We start from the raw sequence: 20,460 nt of genomic DNA on the forward strand, positions 1-20,460 counted from the left end.
TAACTTTAAGTAGATGATGAACACAAAGCAGTGGTAAGAAGGCTAAGTTGTATTCATCCAGACAGGTATTGTGTATGCAGCCTGAAAAGGACTTACCCTGGGTTTGTACTCCATGTATGTATTTCTTGAAAGAGTTCTAGTGTATAATAACATACTGTATAGTGAGCAAGTAAAGCTGAGTTTATTGTGTAACATTATCTGGCAATGGACAGCAGGGTCAGGACAGTTTGAAAACTACAGTCTACAAAGAGAGTAATACATTCAAGGTCATCAATTCTTTATCAAAGTCTTTCTCCATATTTAATATGCTTTGCCCATGTGTGTATAAAATACCTCAATAAAAACTCAAAGCTAAAGTCATGCACTCCAGGCTAATTTTGCTTCCATACCTGAGGACTGATAATTATTTCGAGACCAAATATAAGGGGATAACACATAAAATAATTACTATATCAGTACATACAATATGTTTCATTAACATTTGTCATCAGTTTCTGTTTTCCTGTATCACACTGTTCCAATCGCTTCCTCTCTCCGCAAGAGTGATTAGGACTTGCGCCCTCATCCGACACGCCCACTGTCCTACTGATGGGATCCCAGGCCCATCCTGCTAATGGCCCAGCCCAGGCCTGTCTGGTTGAGCGGGTTGGAAGGCCTCACAAGGCGGGTTCTGGAGCCATTTATCCATTTTTGTTTTTCTTTCTCTCTGAGGCTTTAATTCAGTACCCATTGCAGATTGTGCAGGATTAACTTTAACTTCCAGAGAAGAGTACAGAAACTCATAATCTGTAATACTAATCTCCTGCTTACTGAATAATAAGATTTTTTTTTACCATGAATCACATTGAGCCAGGCTATAAAATGAGGATGTGCCTGTGCAGAACGAGAAAAGGGATTAGATATTTACATTCACCAGGACAAGGAGACTAAAAATGGATGGATGGATCATTTTTATCTTAGAAATACATAAATGTATTTGTCAACAAAATATTTTTTTACCATTACAACAGTGCACTCCAGATTATCAAGCTGTAAAAACAAAACGTTGACCTATTGATCTCTTTGCAGAATGCATAGCGTAGGGTGAGACAATCCACACTGAATTTCCCTTTGTGATGATGCTGTCGATTTTTTAAAAATCATTTTGAGATGTGTGCCTCCAGACATAATCACTTCATAGACATAGACACTTCACCTTGTTTTTTACTGATGGACTTGTACTAGGTTGTCTACCTCTCTTAATCTACTGCTTTATGCTAATATTTTATGTTTATTGATTTGCATTAACATCAATAATCTACACACATCACAGTATTTTTTACTTTTAATATAAATAGGTCATTTGAGGCTGCTACTTAGTTTCCTGCAAAACTAGCCATTCAAAACTCATGTTGCATAACTGTCAAATGTGTTTGAGAAAGCAGGAATGTGCAGAAATGAAGGATGCTGCAGTGCTTTGAAAATATGCCACTGTGATGAAGCAGTAAATGGAGAGGAACACTACGTAGGGGGATTCAGACATTCATGAATATGCAGCTGGTGTCTACAGAGACAATGCTGTTGCGACTGTCATGCCAGGCGTTAATGCCTTTGAATATTAGATTAGATTAGGGAATGCACAGAAATTTGTATTATTATTCATTGTATTGGTTGTGTAACATAGCTTGGTTAGATTGATATGTAATTTGTCTTTTTGTAGCATTTAGCATAATACAGAAGCTGTTAAAATATGGTGAAAAGGAGCTTTGAAATTATTCCCTTTATCTAAAATGAAAAAGAATAAAGCCAGAGAAATAATTGCTTAACAGGTTTCTTTAAATTGTAAACAAACATCTTTCCCATCAAGAAGCACATTATTTTAATGATATTTCATCTTATATTAAAATGTTCCTTTTGAGTTTTTAGAGGTCTCAGATGTCTTAATGATACCACCAAGAAGAATTATACAGTTAAAATTAAGCTTTGAAATGACTTGCAAATTGCAGTTATGGAAATGGGGTTGTAGGATTGAAGTGGGAATATCTAGTTGGTACTAAAGAGTAACACAGTAACTTAGTGAATAAAATATATATGAAAAAAGACTTAATATTAAAATTAATAAACACAATTACTCTCTGGAAGAAGCAATGGATAACACTGCAGAGTCCAATACTGAGTAATATTTACTACACTGCAAAGTCACTCATATAATAGCATTCTCAGAAAGATCTGACATGCTTTAATGCAGGTCAATGACTAAAATATGTGATGTCTTTAATTATAATGTCTTTAGTGTTGTACAGCACTGCATAGACTTCTCCTCTTTAGCACACCGGAGATGTTTTCAGTACTATTTCAGGATGCAAGATGGTATAGCTCAGCTTGTTATGGGCAGCTGTACAAAATGATTAATAAATTAAGGTTATTGCAAGAAAACTGAGAGCTGCAATGTAATGGAGAAAGCAGCTGATCCGAGAGACCTGTTGCATGTGTGTCTGTGTATCGTCCTCACATCTTGCCATAGCACAGCATTTGGCTTACAGACTTGAGGTCTTGAGATCAAATCACCCGCCTTACATGGGAAACATCCAGATCTGTACAGTACATCTTTACGCTTTGGTGTAATGTTCGGTGTGAGTGACTGCGTCATGAGAATGAAATGCCAAGTGCAGTGTGATTTTTTACCAGTCCAGGATGACAAGACGTCTAGCAGTGTTACCCGTTCGGGTTGAGGGTTAACCACCTGTAAATGGCTGTGACCCCTGCTGGCCAGAGAGGGTTATGACACCTATGCATGGAGACTGATGTCAGCATGACGGATAACTGGGAATCGATTGTCTGAGCTCACTTAGTTTGCACGACATGCAGTAACATCTCTGAATCTTCAATGGTGTAATGGAAGGATGTTTGGTAGATCATTGCATTGTTGTGGCCCTTATCACACTGTGGAGGAGAGAAATGCTTCATTAGTGTTGGGGTGGATGTGTCCAAGTTCTGATACTGCATGGAGGCATTCATGTCCTGAGTGATATACTGTAAGCATAGTGAGCGGTATCATTAAGTGACAATTCCATTCCATGCTAGTTCAGTTATTTGAGAATGCAAAGAGTTAATTTTTTGGATTCATTAGCAGAAAATGTCTCCCTGACGAACATTTGTCTAGCACCAGTCACCTGTGCTGTTTCTGCGGATGTTGCTCATCGCCTGAAGCTCACATCTGTGTTTGTCCGAGTGCTTACAGCTCCATCAGAAAGGCGCAGGATGTGTGTTTACCAGGCAGTCTACTTTGCTTTCAAGTCTGAAGAAATGTTTACACTAATCAGGTTAAATTTAATCCTCAAGCTGTTGCTCTGCATGAGATGTTTATTAGTGCAGGTAGTACACTAGGTATTGCATACATCCATTTTCAAACTATATTATCCAATATTGGGTCAAGAGGGAGAGCCAGAGCCCATCCCAACAAGCAGTGACAGTTCATTGCAAAACACACAGACAAAAACAGACAGACACACGAGGGGTGAGCCTACAGTATATGAAAGAAATGGCAAGGAATACAGGTATTTTGCATCACGCTGTGAGAAATCTATGGTTGCAACATCTACTAAATTTGCAAATAGGTTTATGAGTCCATGAGGTACATAAAAACCATGGACAATGGACCACTGAGCAGTGGAGACGTGTGATGTGATCAGATGAATCATCCTACACCATGATCTTGGGTGCTCTCATTCCCTAAGAGGGCAAGGCCAGTGCTAATCAGTGTAATAGTACTGAGTGATCATCCTCAACGCAAGTTGTAGCACTTCCTTCCTTCAGTAAGGAGTATTGCCCAGGATGACAATGTCTCCATCCATAGAGCACATGTGTTTGCCCAGTGGTTTGTGTGCTAAAGTTGTCCACCTGTATCATCATAGGAGCCTGGAGAGGTTGTGCAAACCAGCATGGAGTCAGTCTACCCAAACGCAGACACTTGATCTGATAACATGCTGGCCCAGCATTACAGGAGTCAGCACTCCAGAATAATACCAGTAGTGGCATTTTCAACCTCCATAGGCACGAGTTAACTGACTTTCTCATGGAGGACTGGCATTGGTGTACCTCCTGCAGAACTGAAGTCTCTGGTAGATTTTACTACAGCGCATGCTGGCCATATGGGCTGCTCGTGGTGACACAATGCCCTTTTAAATGACTTTACATTGAGGTTTCCCTGTTATAATAAATAGGTATTTCCAAGAGTTTAATTAACCCTTTACTTTCGTGATCTGTATTCAGATGCCAAATGTATACATTCATGTTTTGGTTGGGGTAGGGGCTCATTAAATTAACATTCAATTTATGGTAGATGACTAACAAATGCACCTTAACAGCGAATTACTGGCATTCTTAACAATTTTGTTGTTGAGAAGTTAAGAAGTGGTGAGATACTGTAGGTAGAAGTATGTATTTTAATTTTCCATTTTAGAAAATATGTGTTTCTTGAAGTGGGTTAAAAATGGTCAGTGGAATATAGCATTTTAATTGTGGCTTACCATGTTAAATATTGATAGAAGCCACTGCCGGTGAACAGAGAGCTGCGAAGCTTTGTTTCAATCTGCAGAGACCTCTCTCTGGGGGTTTGCTCATCTCAGTCAGATCTGTGTTTGTGTGGGCAGGGATCTATCACTCTGGCTGCAGGAGTGAAGGGTTTCGCACACACATCTGACAGCTACAGTCTGTGTTTAATTCATTAAAATGCACACAGCAGTCAGGGAGTGAGATGGGATCGGGAGGCCTGAACTTCCGTACGTGCCAGTGGAAACCTTTTTCATTCTACTAAGGAAAATGTGCCCAGCTCATTGATTATGTTACTTTGATGTTGTTTTGAGTTTGAGGAAAAATGCAGAAAATGCTTTCTAACCCAATAGTATTTTGTTACCAAATTAATTAACTATGTAATTTGTCATATTTAGGATTTAGAGCAAAATCTGTAGTGATTCGGTATAATCCATGCTGTTTCTTAGTCATGTTCTATATTGTTCGAATTAATAGTTTATAATCCCCCTGTGATGATTGACATGTTCCTGCAATATTTATATTAGCTAGACTAACAGGTTGCTATTTTTTTTATAAAGGCTTATTTTAAAAATTTAACATCTTAATATTGCCTCTGTTACATCTGTTTGGCTGAATCGAATACAGTGTCCTGTAGTTGCATGTTGGCTGCTGGGGAATGACTGGCGAGAAGCCAGTTTGTCAGTCAAAGGGCTGTGTTAAGAGGCTGTAAAAAATAAAACAATTTCTTGGGAAACCTAGATAATGCCAGATGACCTTGGAACGATCCTTTCAAATCTTGGAGAGAGTGGACATAAAGAACATCTAAAATGACCATGATCAGTGTCTATCTAACAATCTTCATTATAACTTATTGATTAAGAAATTGATTTATTGACATTTTTTTCTAAAATGTTTAGATGAAAACAAATTACTGGTGAAAACATATTGACACTATTTGTTACAGGTTGTTATCTCATTGAACTAAAGTAATTGTAACAAACTAACATGCATTGTGATTTCAATTGCTTGTTTAATGCTAGACACATGGTCTTTTCACGTCAAAATATTCATGTGTTTTAAGAATGAATTTACATTATAGCAGAGGAAACTTTACATATAGGACTTCCATTTTAGGATTTTTGTGGTGTACTAACAATTTAAATGACTAATATTTTTTGTATGATTTTCATGTAGGTTTTGCCTATATTCAGTTATATCCATATTAAATCTAAAGTGTTTGCACATGATATACTGCGGAGTTGATGTTGTGGATTAGCTTTAAAAATTGTATTGTCATTATGCGGTGTTGTGATACCACAGGAATTCTTCCTTATAATTTCTGTGCCTCCTTGTAGTTACACCTGTTAACCACCTAGCAGTCAAAATAATTAATATTTACATAGAACTTTTCTACCTTTAGCTGGAGCTACTGAGCAAAGCTTTCACTTTGTCCCACTTTAATAATAATCCCCAGGAAGGGACTGGTCCTGCTGCAGGGCTCTTAGAAGGGTTCTTGTGTCCCCAGGTCTGTGTTCATTCTCATGGTAATTGCTGGCGCTTTCACTCCAATTTCACATCATTAAGAATCGGAACAGATCTGATTCTCAGCTGGAGGTGCGGAGGGGGTGTTTCATTCTCAAACAGAGATCCTGACTCTGCAGAATTGGATTTTGTAAAAGGAAGTTTGAAATCCTGGAACAGAAGCTGGGACAAAACTTGGAGCTGACTATTAAATAGTAAAACAAATATATACTGTACATATTAAAGTTTTATTGTTTTTTCTAATGCTTATGAATTACGCTGAAAATGGCCTGTTTCAGCACATACCACGTTTTGGTCAGCCTGACTATACTTGCATGTACTGTATATAACCTACTTTCAGTATTAATCTTATTTAGGTCACCTTTCTCTGGTCTCTTTCCAGTGATGAAATATACTTTTTCATAATGTGGTGACCGGAACGAAAGGCAATATTCTAGATGGCTTTGGTGCGGATGTCGCATGCAGTTTCAGCATGACCTTTCTTATCTGAATTCAGCAGCTTTAAATATATTGCAAGCCACTCTGATACACACTGTCTGGATGCATCCATTGATGAGTAAGACAACGTTTTTGGGAATAAACTGATTAATCTCTTTGGTTAGATTGTATATCCTTCTTAATGACTGATATTACAGTTGTTATATTGCACTTCTGCATAAGTCATGCAATGTCTGTAGCGTGGTCTGAGACATCAGACACACATGTTTACCCAAGAACAAAATGGGCCTGAAACCGCAGTCCTCGTCTATAGCCTGACCTTAATTCATTGGAAATGGTATAGGATAAGCTTGACAGGAAACTGAAAAACATGATTGTAACCAGTATAATTTGGTGTGTGATGTGTTCAGGAATGGGCAGAGAAACTTTAATCATACAGTACAATCACATTTCTGCCTTTGTGTTCTTAGAAATAATTAGATTGGTGTGTGCTGTACTGTAAGGTGTAGCCTATGCATCTCATCACTGGGTGTATGCATGGAATTTAGCTAATTGACACTTTCACATTACATGCAAACCAATGGACCTTCATGAACCTCTGGATAATAGATGGCGTTTTTAAATAAGGAATGTGTTTTATTCTAGAAGTACTTGGTCCCTTTATTAATCAATGAGCTATATACTGTAGTATAGTATTTGCCAGTTCTGCCAGTGTTACAACATACTCTGTTGTTATGGTCTTACACACAAGTCAGTCCATACACACACACGAAGACCAGAGACAATAAATGGAATTCGGAGCGAACATTCAGGAGGAAATGACCAGTTACCTCCTCTCCCTTTTATATAAACGAGAGTCATCTTACTTCTTTTTCTGTTCAACAAAACCTCTCCGCCCTTCCTCTGGCACGCAAGCAGCCCCTTGACTCACCTTACTCAGGGGGCTGTCGTACCTTGTCTGTGTGACAGGTCATCTCCCACTAACATCACGCGCTTCATTCACGGACACGAAGGCATTCAGTCCTCACTGATACTGCGATGTCACCTCCCATATCTCTAGGACATCAATGCTCTGTTTATGGTGTCCTGGAAAAGAGAATGCTCTGCCTTCAGATATTGGCTTTTACTTCATTTTAAATGACCCCTGGGAAGCCCAAAGACCTGCGCATTCTAAGATCTATTGCCTTTTCAGCATTTTGCCTTTCAATTTGGCACTGAAAGGCTCTGGTCCCTCAAGACCATTTTTTCAATAGGGATATAACAATCAGTAAGATATATTCAAACCTTTAGCAAGGCTTTCATGATAATGCAGACAGAAAATTGAACATGACACACCTTGCCCCGCTATGATTAGCAAAAGCAAAATCAATATAAATTGTACCGAAATAGCTCATACTCTGGAGAATGAAAATGCAAATTGATATTAGTGTGATATTGATTTCTGTGTTTGCTAGTTGCTACTGTTTTACTGAAAAAAAGATGTGGAACAGAATGTTACAATTCACCTGTCTAAAATTTACTGTTAATATTGTTAAAACAATACAAATTGAGTGCTTTAAAATATCTAATTTGTACTAATATCATAACATAATTCTTGTGCTGTTAATGGAAGCACAGTTCCTCTAAAAAGGAATTGTTTTAAAAAATGTAATAATATACATTTACAGACATTTAAATATGGAACAAAGTCAGTTCCCTTCTGAAAAGTAAAATATATATATATTTTCACGATGAAATGAATTGTTCCTCTGCAGGTTCATACTATTATCCAAGGATTAATGACACTGAGGGAAGAGATGAATTAGAGGCTGCTTGTTGAGTGTTCATGTATAGTGAGATTTGCCCCAGTCCTGGCAACAGGATGATGAGGCTGCGACCCCATGCAGAGTGAGGAATGAACAAGGGATGCTGCAAAACTGGAGTTGGGTGGATGTGGATGGGATGTAAAAAAGAGTGATCTATGATATAAAGTATATACTGTACATCTGTGCTCTGTGCAGTTTCAGTTGTTTTTAATGCAACATGGATAAAGGCATCAGATTAATTTTGCTTTCAGATTAATAAGAATACTATATAATAATTAAATGAATGAAACATACTGAAAATGTTAATAATAAATGTGTTCCTACTCTTCATAGACAGTTTAAATTAACAGCTACAGCATATATTTATGGACCGTTTACAGTGTTCCGGCCAGGAATTTACTGCATATATATGTTCTAAGAAATCATCAGGAGAGATAATCTATCTATAATAGTTTTAAATAATAGATATTGAGGCAGCCTGAAGATCGTTATATGCAGGTTATGCACAAGACAGTGAAACGTAACCATCCCTGTGCTGAGCAGTCCCACATAACATTGAGTGGTGGCTCTGTGGCTAAGGATCTACGCCTGTGGCTGGAAGGTTGCCGGTTCAAATTCTACAGCCGGCAGAGGAATCCTACTCCGTTGGGCTCCTGAGCAAGGCCCTTAACCCCAACTGCTCCAGGGGTGCTGTACAATTTGGCAGACCCTGCGCTCTGACCCCAACCTCTCTCCCTGTCTGTGTGTCTCATGGAGAGCAAGCTGGGGTATGCGAAAAGATAATTCCTAATGCAAGAAATTGTAAAGGGTTAATAAAGTAATGTTATTATTAACACACTTAAAGGGTTACACCCAGGTTCAGTCCAGCAGAAGGCAGTACGTGCGCCTGCTTGCGATTCAGCTGCTCGGGGGAGACCGGGCTGTATCTGAAGCCTCTAGGGTGCACCAAGGACCCTTGTGCACCATCTGCAGAAGCCCCAGAATATCACAGGTCTGCAGGGAGTGGTGTGTCTTCCTCCGGGGAACAGGGAACAATCACCGCTGACTGGGGACATTTCCATGTGCTTGAGCTTTTTCCTCATGCAAATCCATACACTCTGGAAAGGACACGAGCAGCTGGAATGCAGAGGAGCTGTTCTGTATGTTGTTGGCTCCTGAGTACTGATTCTACAGTACCTTCTTCTCAGTTAGCCTATGAAAATATAGCATCATGAACAATTCAGCTTTGTGATATGCACGACTAATTCCTTCCCACCTAAGGGTGTGTGAAATTGACATTGAATTGATCATAGGCTCCCACAGTTAATATTGTTATATTTATCCTTTGTTGCTTTGGAAACCTATTTTATTAAATTTGCATCTCACTCCTGTTACCAGGAGGAGAAGGAAGTAAATAACAGGGACAAGGGACAATGAGTGCCACTAAATTTACATCCAGAATATATAAAAGACAATATCAGTGTCAGGAGCAGAGCTCAGGACCATGCTACTGTACATACTAATCCTTTGTTGTATGGCTGAATTAAATCAAACCTTTTACCCTTTTGCTAGTTAAAGACTCCAGGAGGACATTGTGTAAATGTGCATTTCCATCTTTATGTGACTTGTAGGAGAAATAACAATCCTGTTAAGTGTAAAACAACCAACTAAGCAAGTGAGTCACCACTTTAACATGGGGCTCAAAACGAAGCCCGGATTTGCAAGTTAGAGGTCTAGCAAAACAACAAGATCAGCTATGACAAGGCGTTCTACAGTAGCTCTCACTTTACTGACACATTTGTCTTCTTTGTTTGTGGTGCTGTGGTAACACACATTGCCTGGTCTCCTGGACTCAAGGGTCAGCAGAAGTTCAAGGAGTGCCTGTCTGAGTTTACAGAAGGAAAACCTGGGGTCTGGAGTCTGGGGTGAATTTGTCTCAGCTCAGTATACTCTACTAAAGAGATGCTGTCTCTACTTTTCAAGTCACTTTTAAAATGCTTTCTGTTTAAAACGGAAGTAGAATTGGAGGACAGGTGTAGTGTGTGTTTGAAAACATACACATATACAGTACATCACACTTTCTGAGTGCCTTGACGTGATGGTACAGTGCTTCAATTCAACTTTGTCTAAAAAGGATGGTGTTTGACGGCATATTTTGTTTGTATATTGTTTTTGCTTCCTTTGGTTGCTTAAGATCTGTCTGCAGTGCTGCATGTGCTAAAGTACGTCTCATCTGTTTCCTTTTGCAGACATAATATCTTTAACAGTTCCTGGATCCAGCCGGCATCCTTATTCTCTAACTCCAGAGAGACGCAGCCTCATCTGCCAAAGGAGTTGACATGAATGAAGAAAACAACAGCACTGTGTCCCTGGTCTTGGAAACTGAAAGTACCTTGCGGCCACTTGGCACACATCCCATTGCAAACGGAGGCTCTTCTGAGTGTCATGCCGGCGTCCTGACCGCCGAGGCAGGTCTGGGGCAGAGCGTGGAGGAGGCAGAGGCGGGACGCAGCTTTGGAAAGAAACAGAACAGCGACACGTCGGAGAAGAGCACTGGAACACTAGGAGGCAAAGTATCGCAGCTGAGAAAGGAAGGGCAGGATGTAGGGAAAATGCAAGAGGAACTGGGTAAAGAATGCAGGCTTTCCTCCAGGGGCTCTTGTGTTTCACACTCACAGAACGGCCTGGAATCCGGAGATGACGAGGTGGCTGACAGGCCTCTCATGAATGGCAGGTTGAAAGAGAGGGGGGACGAGAGGGACAGGCCAGCTCCTGGAGAAGGGCCAAGTGGTACCGCTGGAGACGGGACCTCTCAGACTGAAGATGAGCCAAGCAGGTAATGAAAGAAACAGCGTGATTCCTGCAGATAGGCATGAAACTGAGAGATGAGAGATGGATGGATGTTAAGACGGATGGATGAATACGAGCAAATTACCTCACTACTGATCTTCCGTTCATCCTCTTCCAGTCCATTTCTCCTGGGGAGACCCAAGATGTTTTAATCTCCCATTGCATTGAATGTACAGTAGGTAACGTCACCGCCAGCACAGAGATGTGGTTTTTTAATTTGGATATGAGCTGCTATTAAACACATTGCCGTTATCATCTTTGCCATGTAATAAATTGCTAAAGCCATTTAATAGCATATTAAGCTCTGACAGATCAGAGCAAATCCAGCCCCTGCAGGGCTGGGTCACGAGACAATAATGGCACAAGCATGAGTTTCCTAAATGGGGTCTGCTCTTTTGTGGAGGTAGAGACACCGGGGAACTTTGTACCTTGCTATATTAGCAATATATTAATTGAATTCATAAATATAATATTAAAGCATATGTGCACGAAAGAAGTATATTTTACCCCATCAAAATGTGCCAGAGGAAAAAAACACTGTCAGTGTTGTACTGTATGTCTCCAGTTGGACTTGAACTTGGGAAAATGTAATCTTTGTCCCTGACAGTCTTCTGTTTGAACACTGCAGTCCTCCATGTCTACTGTGGGCAAATGAGTGACAGACTCCACAGTAAAGTAATAAGATTTTACACACGCATAGTACATGATGAAAAAAAAATCAAATCCCACAGGCATAATTATATATTTGCTTTCAAAGAAAGCTACTTGCTCAATGCCATAACACACCGCAGACTCCCATAGTTCAGTATAGAAATACAATTTTTAATTCTTCATGTTTGTAGGAAGGCTTTTTTAAAAAGGAGAGCTGAATTTCTAAACTATTAAAAGTGAATTGAATTGATCTCCAGGACCGAGTTGGAAGCATCTGTCCACCATTAGCTTTCTGGATGGTGGCATCGAGGATCAGGGCATTCTACAGTTTAGTTTGTGAAGTATATGGAGAAGACATGAATTGTTTACTGAATGTAGACTACAGACTTTGATTGTGTTATTATTTGCTTTTATTTAAAGCTGTTTGGACTTGTTTCAGTGTGAATGAATATTGTCCACACTTCAGAATGATGTTTAAAAAGTAAACCTAACCTCAGGGTTATATTTTTGAGAACCGTAGCAACATAAACTCATGTTTAACATTAATTCAACTTTTTTTTTTTCTGGGCAGAGCCACAGGTGAATACTGAGGAGAGAAAAAAAAAAGAAAAGAGGAAAACAAGAGAAGTAGGAGAAAAAAAGAGAATAATGTAATTCACAGGCAGGCCCCTATTTTGAAGCTGGGAATGTGATCTGTCTGTTGCAGAGAAGCATTTATCCCCCAGATTTGTAAGGTGCTGTCTGCAAGCAGCTCTACAGCGTATACCTGAAATACATTAAATGCCTGAAGCAATAGTTCTCCCAGGGCTTTTCCTTAATGCTAAATTGAAAAGCAGAGAATAGTAATGATACTGCATAAGGGTCCGTATATACCATGGATCTGTAGCCAGATGACTGTGGGACTGTATCACTGTGAGTTATTGTTCTTAAACAGTCTTTCAGTGTGTTGGACAGCCATTATCCCTCACATGTCTTTTTCGCTAGGAGGAAGCGTCCTTCACCTTGTGCCTTTCAGCCCATGTTGTCTGACTCTGAATGTGTGGGCCCTGCTGCTCATTCTTGTAGCCTTTCTTCACATCTGCAGGATCCTACATGAGCATACTCCGGGCTTGTTTTCTTTTTATTGTTAGTTTAATAATGACTGTGTAATTTCTTTAAAGTATATACAGTAGCACTTTGCATCCCCAAAGGATCCCATTGTGTTTTACTTATAGGTAACGATTCACTTCATCCATGAGTGAAGTGTGGCACCAAACTGGGCATCTACTGTACCTGAAACTTCTTCATCACTTGAATACAGGGGGATATGGAGGAAGACCAGGCTGTTAGAATTAACCAGGACAATGGGGTTAACACACCTCGTCTTAGCAGCAGAGACATGAGCTTTTTAACAACCTAGTATCTAGGACAATAGGATAACATTTCATGCAGAGGTTGGCACCTCCTGCCACGTAGTGTGGTCCATCTTTGGAAACTCTTGTCCACAGGGCTGCCTGGTCCCCCAGCACTTACAACCATTCCTGACCAGGACCAGGCTTGCTTAGCTCCTCAGGCCCGAGGAGAGCTGGCTACAGGAGGTGGCACTGCTGACTCCCCTCTGTGTGGTGGTTCTTGGTTTAAGCAGTGATTTCTAGGGCTGGCAGCTTTCAGCATTTATTTCTGTCAAAACTGCTTCCTTTAAAATGTCTTGTGACAATTAAACAAGTAGATTAACTGTGAAAAGGACCAAAACTGTTTTTACTTAGGTTTTGCTGTAGCTGTATCTTCAGATAAAATATATAGAAAAACAGAAATGTATACAATAGAAAAAAAAAAAACAAGAATTAGTTTTATTGTCATTGTGACCCCATCGCTTATATTTAAATAAAGACCGCACTCAGTATTGCAGTCCTAAATAACCTGTGCACTGTGCACTGTACAGTATATGAATGCTGGAAACACTGATGTGAAGTGTGACATGATTCCTTTCTTTAAACAGCTCCAAATCACAGATTGTTTATCTGCTTTCCTGAAATAGCATTACACACTGTAAACACTTGCTGTGAAATACAGTGTGATTAGAAAGTATGTTTATCACATAAGTACATTTTCAGCATTTGGGAATCTTAATTTTAATGTACCTATGGGTCAGGTGCAAGTGCTGTTATTCCTATCGGAGTGTATAATTAAAATTAATATTAAAATTAATTATTTAAAAGCTAAATAATTAATAAGCTAGAGAAAGGAAACAGCTCTGGGTATGAATTCTTAGCAAGAAATACAGTGGTTTTTATTCATAATTAAACTTTATGACACAGTCCTGCACTGCTTTTTAGCCATTTAGAGGTTTTTCACATTAAAATTCCCATATGGATTAAAAGAAAGGAAAAGAAATGTCCACAGTGTTGATTAGAAAAGTTTGTGGATTTGTGTCTGGTACTGGAAGCAGTTTGTATCCTCCACACTTCTTGCCTGTTTTTGTGGGAAGTAGAAGATATCTACTACAGTACAGTAGGTAGGTCATTGCGTGAAGATTTCCCAGAGAGTGTGGAGAGACTCCTGTCCAGACCTCTAGTTAATGCATTCGTCACTGTCAGCGTTAGAGCCCGTGACATTGTTAGGGAAAGATGGAAAAGGTTATCTGCCAGCAGGACAGATATGTAGATTTAGGGTGTTCTCCAGTTCCGTGTAAGCAAGAAGACACCAGAAAATAATGATCAGGACAAATTCAAGTTTTGATACTTTGTTACACTCCCCGGTGTTTCAGTCTGGAATTTCTAGAGTCCTTCATCTTGCGACTGGGCCCTGGGTCAGTGGGTGAGCCGTCTCCCTGTGTGTGGCCAGAGAGCGGTCCCAGGGGATTGTAATTACTAATGTCTGTCCTGTGTGCCATTTTATTTCTGACAGCTTATTTTACTTCTACCTAGACTGCAATTTGTGAAATTGTTGTTCATTGCTGATTCCTTGTGTTGACCCCAATAATCCATACTGTATGTATACTGCTATATTTAATTAAATAGTAATTATTAATGCTATCATTTTTATTGTGCAAAGAATCTGTATGTCCATATTTGAAAATATTCTTATTATAGAGGCTTGACTAACACAAATTAATACAATAAACGCAGTTACATATTGTAACATCACCATACATATCTACTAATGATTAAAATAAAGAAAATCCAATTAATAATACAATATAGTAATTTAATTTCCTGAATGCAAAAGCTGTGCTTTATGACCCTTGGAGGGCTCTGTACCTGGCAGCCATTTTGGCTTAAGATCCCTGCTGAGGACTGTGCAGAGCCAAAATGGCTGCCAGCTGCCAAACACGTCATCAGCAGGTAAAATACAAATCTGAGACTGAGCACCTGAAGGTATCTCCGTGTTTAATAGAAAGACAAGTTGCAGAATGCAAACATATACAGTACAACATACACAGTATCAAATGGTATGTATATGTTGCTATATAATAGTTGTGAAGAGTGTTTGCATTTTTATTTCTGTATATTTGACAGGGTGACTGACTGTGTGAGACTGGATCATTACTTTAAATTAGGAAGAGCTGTCGTCCCACAGCGCAGTTCCCACTGCTGACCTCTGCACTCTGTGGTCACTGCTCTCTTCTTCCTGTTTCCCTGTAACCTGTTCATACTACATGCACAATCCATGTACATGATTTACTTTGGATTCCTATGGGCAGGAGAGTGTAACTTTTATTATATATTTAGGCAGAACATGTTTGGTGAGCTATTTTTTTTGTTAGAGATTGAATGTTTTATTTATTAAATCATCGGGTATTATCTAAAAAATGTGTTCTTTTAATGTGTCCAAAAAGCAAGTGGAGCTGCTTGGCTTGCTTGTTGCTGGAACAGATGCACAGATGCACAGGGCTTAACTGGGCACTAAGGCCTCACCTTGACACTTCCCGCTGTTGCAGGAAAGCAGAGAATCAGACGGATGCTGATATGGAGAAAGAGGGGACCCAGGTTCGGGACAACCGGGATGGGTTCAGTTCTACTTTCGAGCGAATCGTGGAGTCGGACCTCATGAGGGGCACCTACTACAGCAGCCTGGACTCACTCGACGTGCTGTCCCTGACCGACGAGACGGACAGCTGTGTCAGCTTCGAGGCCCCGCTGACCCCTCTCATCCAGCAGAGGGTCAAGGACGGACCCGAGCTGCTGGAGCAGAAGCTGGTGGCCCAGCAGCAAGAGGTTCTGGAGCTGAGCACCGTGAGCGAGCAGGAGGCAGAGCAGGAGGGGCCACAGGGGCAGGAGGACACGACGGCCGGACGGTGTGCTGAGGAGGCCTGCGGGAGCCCCCTGCGTCACTCCATAACGAGCAGCAGATCTGAGAACGTCCTCAGCAGGTCCTCCCTGAAGGTCATCCCCAACGGGTTTCACATAGAGAACGAGGCGACGGCGGACGACACCAGCAAGATCTCCAACTCCATCAGGTAGGGCGGACAGGTGCCCCTGAGGCGGTACAAGCAGATTCGTCTTATGTGCTTTCTTATATATTCATACAGGTAACTTCTTATTTTCATCGTGAATACAGTGTGGATACATGCAGAAACAGTCTTGGTTTCTAGTTACTGAAGGGGTTTCATACACATTAATTCATTAATGTTAACTGGTCTGGGAATCTGAGTATTTTTCAGACTGCTGTTCCATAGATTCAGAACTATCAGCATTCCATACTACAGTGTCTATACTGTATGTCCACAAAAGACACAAAAGAGAGAATTTAAATTAACTTTACTGCATTTTTTAATTTTTCCACAATATCTTTAAAGATTAACTGTGTTCATTTATTTTGAGTACCCCTTTTGAAATTAGCAGCGATTCACTTTTGTCAAAATATTTCAGTGCCAGCAGTTTTTTTATATCAGGCCAACAAAAGACAGGGAAGCAATCAATTTCATGCACTTGTCAGTTTATTTTGTTAGCAACCATGTGAAGCAGAACCCAAGAACATATTTGCATCTAATAGAGCTGCTTTTAATATCAGTAAAATGTCTTTTCAACCTACTGACACTAATTAAAAAATTAATTGTTCCCAGAATTTTCCATTAGCACTGACAGGAGTAAGTATTGATTATATGCTATTGAAGAGAAGCCTGAAAGACTTGCTGTCATGCTGTATTTAATCTCTCAGAAATTAATCTTATTGCTTAATTTTACATCTGCTAACACACTGAGAGTCATGAAAGAAATGTTAATGTTTGGATTTTTGGGATTTGAACTTTACTGAGGTAGGAAAGCTGATACTCACTAAAGCTCTCAATACAACAGAATATACAGTACATTGAAAAGCACAGGATTCAAATCCCAAGAATACTGCACTAGAAAGATTTTACAACGGATATTGTCTTAGGCAAAAGAGGGCAAATAGCTGTCTCTTATTTGTAAATGTTTTCATGTTCTGTTCTTGTTGTTGTGCTCTCTGACACAAAACTGCTGAGATAAAAAGGATAGACCCATGGGTAAACGTTTGTAATGGCGTATGTATCCCTTGCTATGTGTGAAATAGAAAGCAGGTGGCTTGCACGAGCTGACCTGAAGGAGAATTGTGTGAGAGGGCAGAGGAGGTATTTACTGAATCTATCCAAGAGTCCAGCAGCTACTCTGAGTATTTAAAGGATACCTTGTTTTTCTAAGAGTTAATACACTATTCAGTGGCCATGTATTATTATTAATAAAGAGCTCATCTCTTTATTACAACCAAACTGCCACTGAAGGCTGAATGTCTGGTATGAATATAACACTTTAAAATACTGTATCTGAGGGTTTTAATGTATTTTTCTCATTTAAAGTATGACAGTACTGATATGTGCAGCTTATTATGCAAAATGACAACTGGTGTGTGCTGCCAGCTCGAGGGCTTTCGGTGGCAGAATCACAGCCACGTCAGGTGTTTAAAACCTCAAATACATGGGCCAATTCACAAGGATAAGAGGACACATGCCATTTTTATTCTTCCTGAGTACTTTTGTGAGGGGATTATTTTTGCAGGTGTAAATTTTTTTACAGGGTTTCTGCAGATGTGTAGTCTGAGACATCAAAGCTACGAATGAGTTTCTTTGCAGACATACTGTATCAGTTGGTTTGAAAGGGAGAGGAAATGAGCTTTGTCCTCAGAGTTTCACATGTCCTCCATCTTCCTTATACAGTACATTCGTCTTTAATAATGTGCTTTTCACTATTAAATGCAGATAAACGTGGTTCATTCTAATGTCACATTTTAGCAAGGTAATCTCCTGACAGTGGCAGTTTTCTGTAGTAACAATTCTAGTTCCTTTTCTCATCATTTTGGCTGTGGGGTATATACCTTCACATACAGTACTATATTCATATATACAGTACACACGGTGTATGTACTGTATATTCAAATATATTTGGATTGCATGCATTTAAAAAATATGAATTCATTAATTTTACTGAGGTTTTTAACCTTGGTACACCAGGCAGCAGGAGTGCCAACAGTAATAACAATGTTTACTGTATATACAGTATAGTACAGTATATATCTGTTTAATGGGTTCCTGTGACCCTGGCTCTGGGCTCATCCGGTCTTTGACTATGTAGTAGTGAGATAGTTAATTACCCAATGGCAAATTCCAACTAGGAAAGAATAACAAGAACTAGACAAGCAAACTGCAATAAAAAACTCCAGCGACATTAGAAGTCTTTTTTTGTTGTCAATGTTTTTTGGATGTCGCCTTGTGAATACAAAAAACACTCCTGACTGCTGGCTGTTTTGTATACGGGTGGTGTTGTGGTCACAAACATGAGTTTTTGTCTAGCTCTGAACTCAGACCTCATACTGTAAGGGCAGTAGCTGTATAAATCATTGTTCATGATGTGAACCTTTTTTTGAGTATATTAACATCTGTTTTTTTACTGTTTTAAGTTTGTGAATCTGAATACATACAACCAAATAAATAAAAAAAACACTACAAAGCTCTCTTGGAAGACTAGTCTGCCAGACCTGACAGGTTTGTCTGAGCTTTAGCTTCATCTGGTATTTGACAGAGGAGATAATGCCTTCAGTCCACCTTCTCAGGCTCCCCTGGGGCACACAGACTGGGGCTTCATAAATAATGCACCTTATATTAACTTGGCATAACATCAATTAAATAATTAATAAAGGTCTATGTCCATATCGATATTGGGATTATTGATGTGTGAAGATTACTTTCTTTTTCAGTAACAATTACATTTACAGAATTATATTTTCAGAACCGTACAGTAATTTGTTGGATTAACAATTAATGTTTTACTCTGCTTTCTTTTAAAGGGGGATGTGGTTGTGAATACAGTTTTATGTGTGACATTTAAATAAACAGAGGGGGGTAAAATAATGTCCAAAAGCTTAGTAGCTTCATTGCATCATACCATAGAGTAAAGATTAGACTACTGCAATATTGTTTGATTGCTCAATGGAACAATCTGACCCTTCAAAGACAAGCAGAACAAATGACGTCTTGTATGAATACTCAGACATATTGAAGTTTAATTGCTGTTGTTTTGCATTAAAAGTTTTATTACAATTACTAAGACAGGCAACATCAACATTTAATTCAAGAGCTAACTAAGTGTGTTACTTTGACATTGTTAAAAAGGAGGTTCAACTTGCAATTTAGCATAAATGATGATGATGTTTAGAGTTTAGAGCATGGGTAAGTTCTTTTATGTCTTGTCCTGGCACCACTGGAGATGGCTATAAGCTACAAGGGCGAGTCTTCTGATGTGGGAGTTGGTGTATTTAAACCTCTGGGGAATCCGCCCCTTCCACCTCAGACTCAGCACTGTTCTCACCGTTCACATAGCCTGCAGGCTGAGAGGGGTGCCTGTGTGTGTATACGGGTGTTATTGCCAGTATGTAAATTTAAGACTCGTATATTTCATACGTCATACTCTCTCCATATTCATTCTGATCAATCATTATTATTTCTGTCAGCTGCCAATTCTGGACATTTTATTATTGCATTTGGACGATGTGCAAGCTATTTCTTTCTGCGGGGGTGCATTCTTGCGGAAGGTTGATGCATACGTCACCTGTTGTGACTGCAGTAATTATGGCCACTGAGGAAGACGGCTGGTGTGAGGAAGAAAGGAGTGAGAGGAGTGAGCCCAGCAAGCTGCGCTGGCAACAGCTCGTCTTTTGGCTAATGGACTTCCTATTTGTTTTGTTCATTTAGAGAGGTAAAGAGACATGAAACAGCGAAAGACAATGGCAGGAATTCCTTCTCTAAGGATTTTAATTATAAAAAGTTGTATCCTGACAGTGTAGTGCTATTCCAGCACAACCGTGCACATTTTTTACGTTCCATCATCTCCAGAATGTCAGAAATATGATGATGATGATGATGTACATGTGTAAATGCTATCTGAGTTTCAAAACCTGGAGAGGAATCCTGAACCTGTACAGTAGTTTATTGCATTATATAGCCTCTTTGCTCCAGATCTGAATTGTGTCTTATCTTGATTATTGTCTTTTCAACCTTGCATTGATGCAGCCTTCGTCACTGTTTCTGGTCTTGGGTACAGTGGGTAAAGTATGAAAATGTGAATGAAAAGCTAAGTGATGATCTGTGTGGGGAACTGTGTCTGTGCTACCTACAGTAGCTCACTTGCTTTTTTATTATACAGTATATTGTGTTTTGTGAGGTCTGAGTGAGTAGCTGCGTAGAAACAAG

At 39.6% G+C, this 20,460-nt stretch overlaps 1 protein-coding gene across 2 annotated transcripts in view; it reads left to right on the forward strand.

The window, feature by feature from the left end:
• The window catches only part of psd2 (pleckstrin and Sec7 domain containing 2), a 109,819-nt gene that overhangs the window by 24,389 nt on the left and 64,970 nt on the right, over window positions 1-20,460 (forward strand). For both annotated transcript variants that reach the window (XM_088604906.1, XM_088604905.1), the window contains exons 2-3: window positions 10,526-11,112; window positions 15,697-16,215. In XM_088604906.1, coding sequence (XP_088461032.1) covers window positions 10,616-11,112; window positions 15,697-16,215 — 1,016 coding nt within the window. In that variant the 5' untranslated portion in view covers window positions 10,526-10,615. The remainder of the gene's footprint in view (window positions 1-10,525; window positions 11,113-15,696; window positions 16,216-20,460) is intronic.

This window comes from Lepisosteus platostomus, chromosome 13 (genome assembly GCF_059453375.1).
Source record: "Lepisosteus platostomus isolate fLepPlt1 chromosome 13, fLepPlt1.hap1, whole genome shotgun sequence".
Lineage (NCBI taxonomy): Eukaryota > Metazoa > Chordata > Actinopteri > Semionotiformes > Lepisosteidae > Lepisosteus > Lepisosteus platostomus.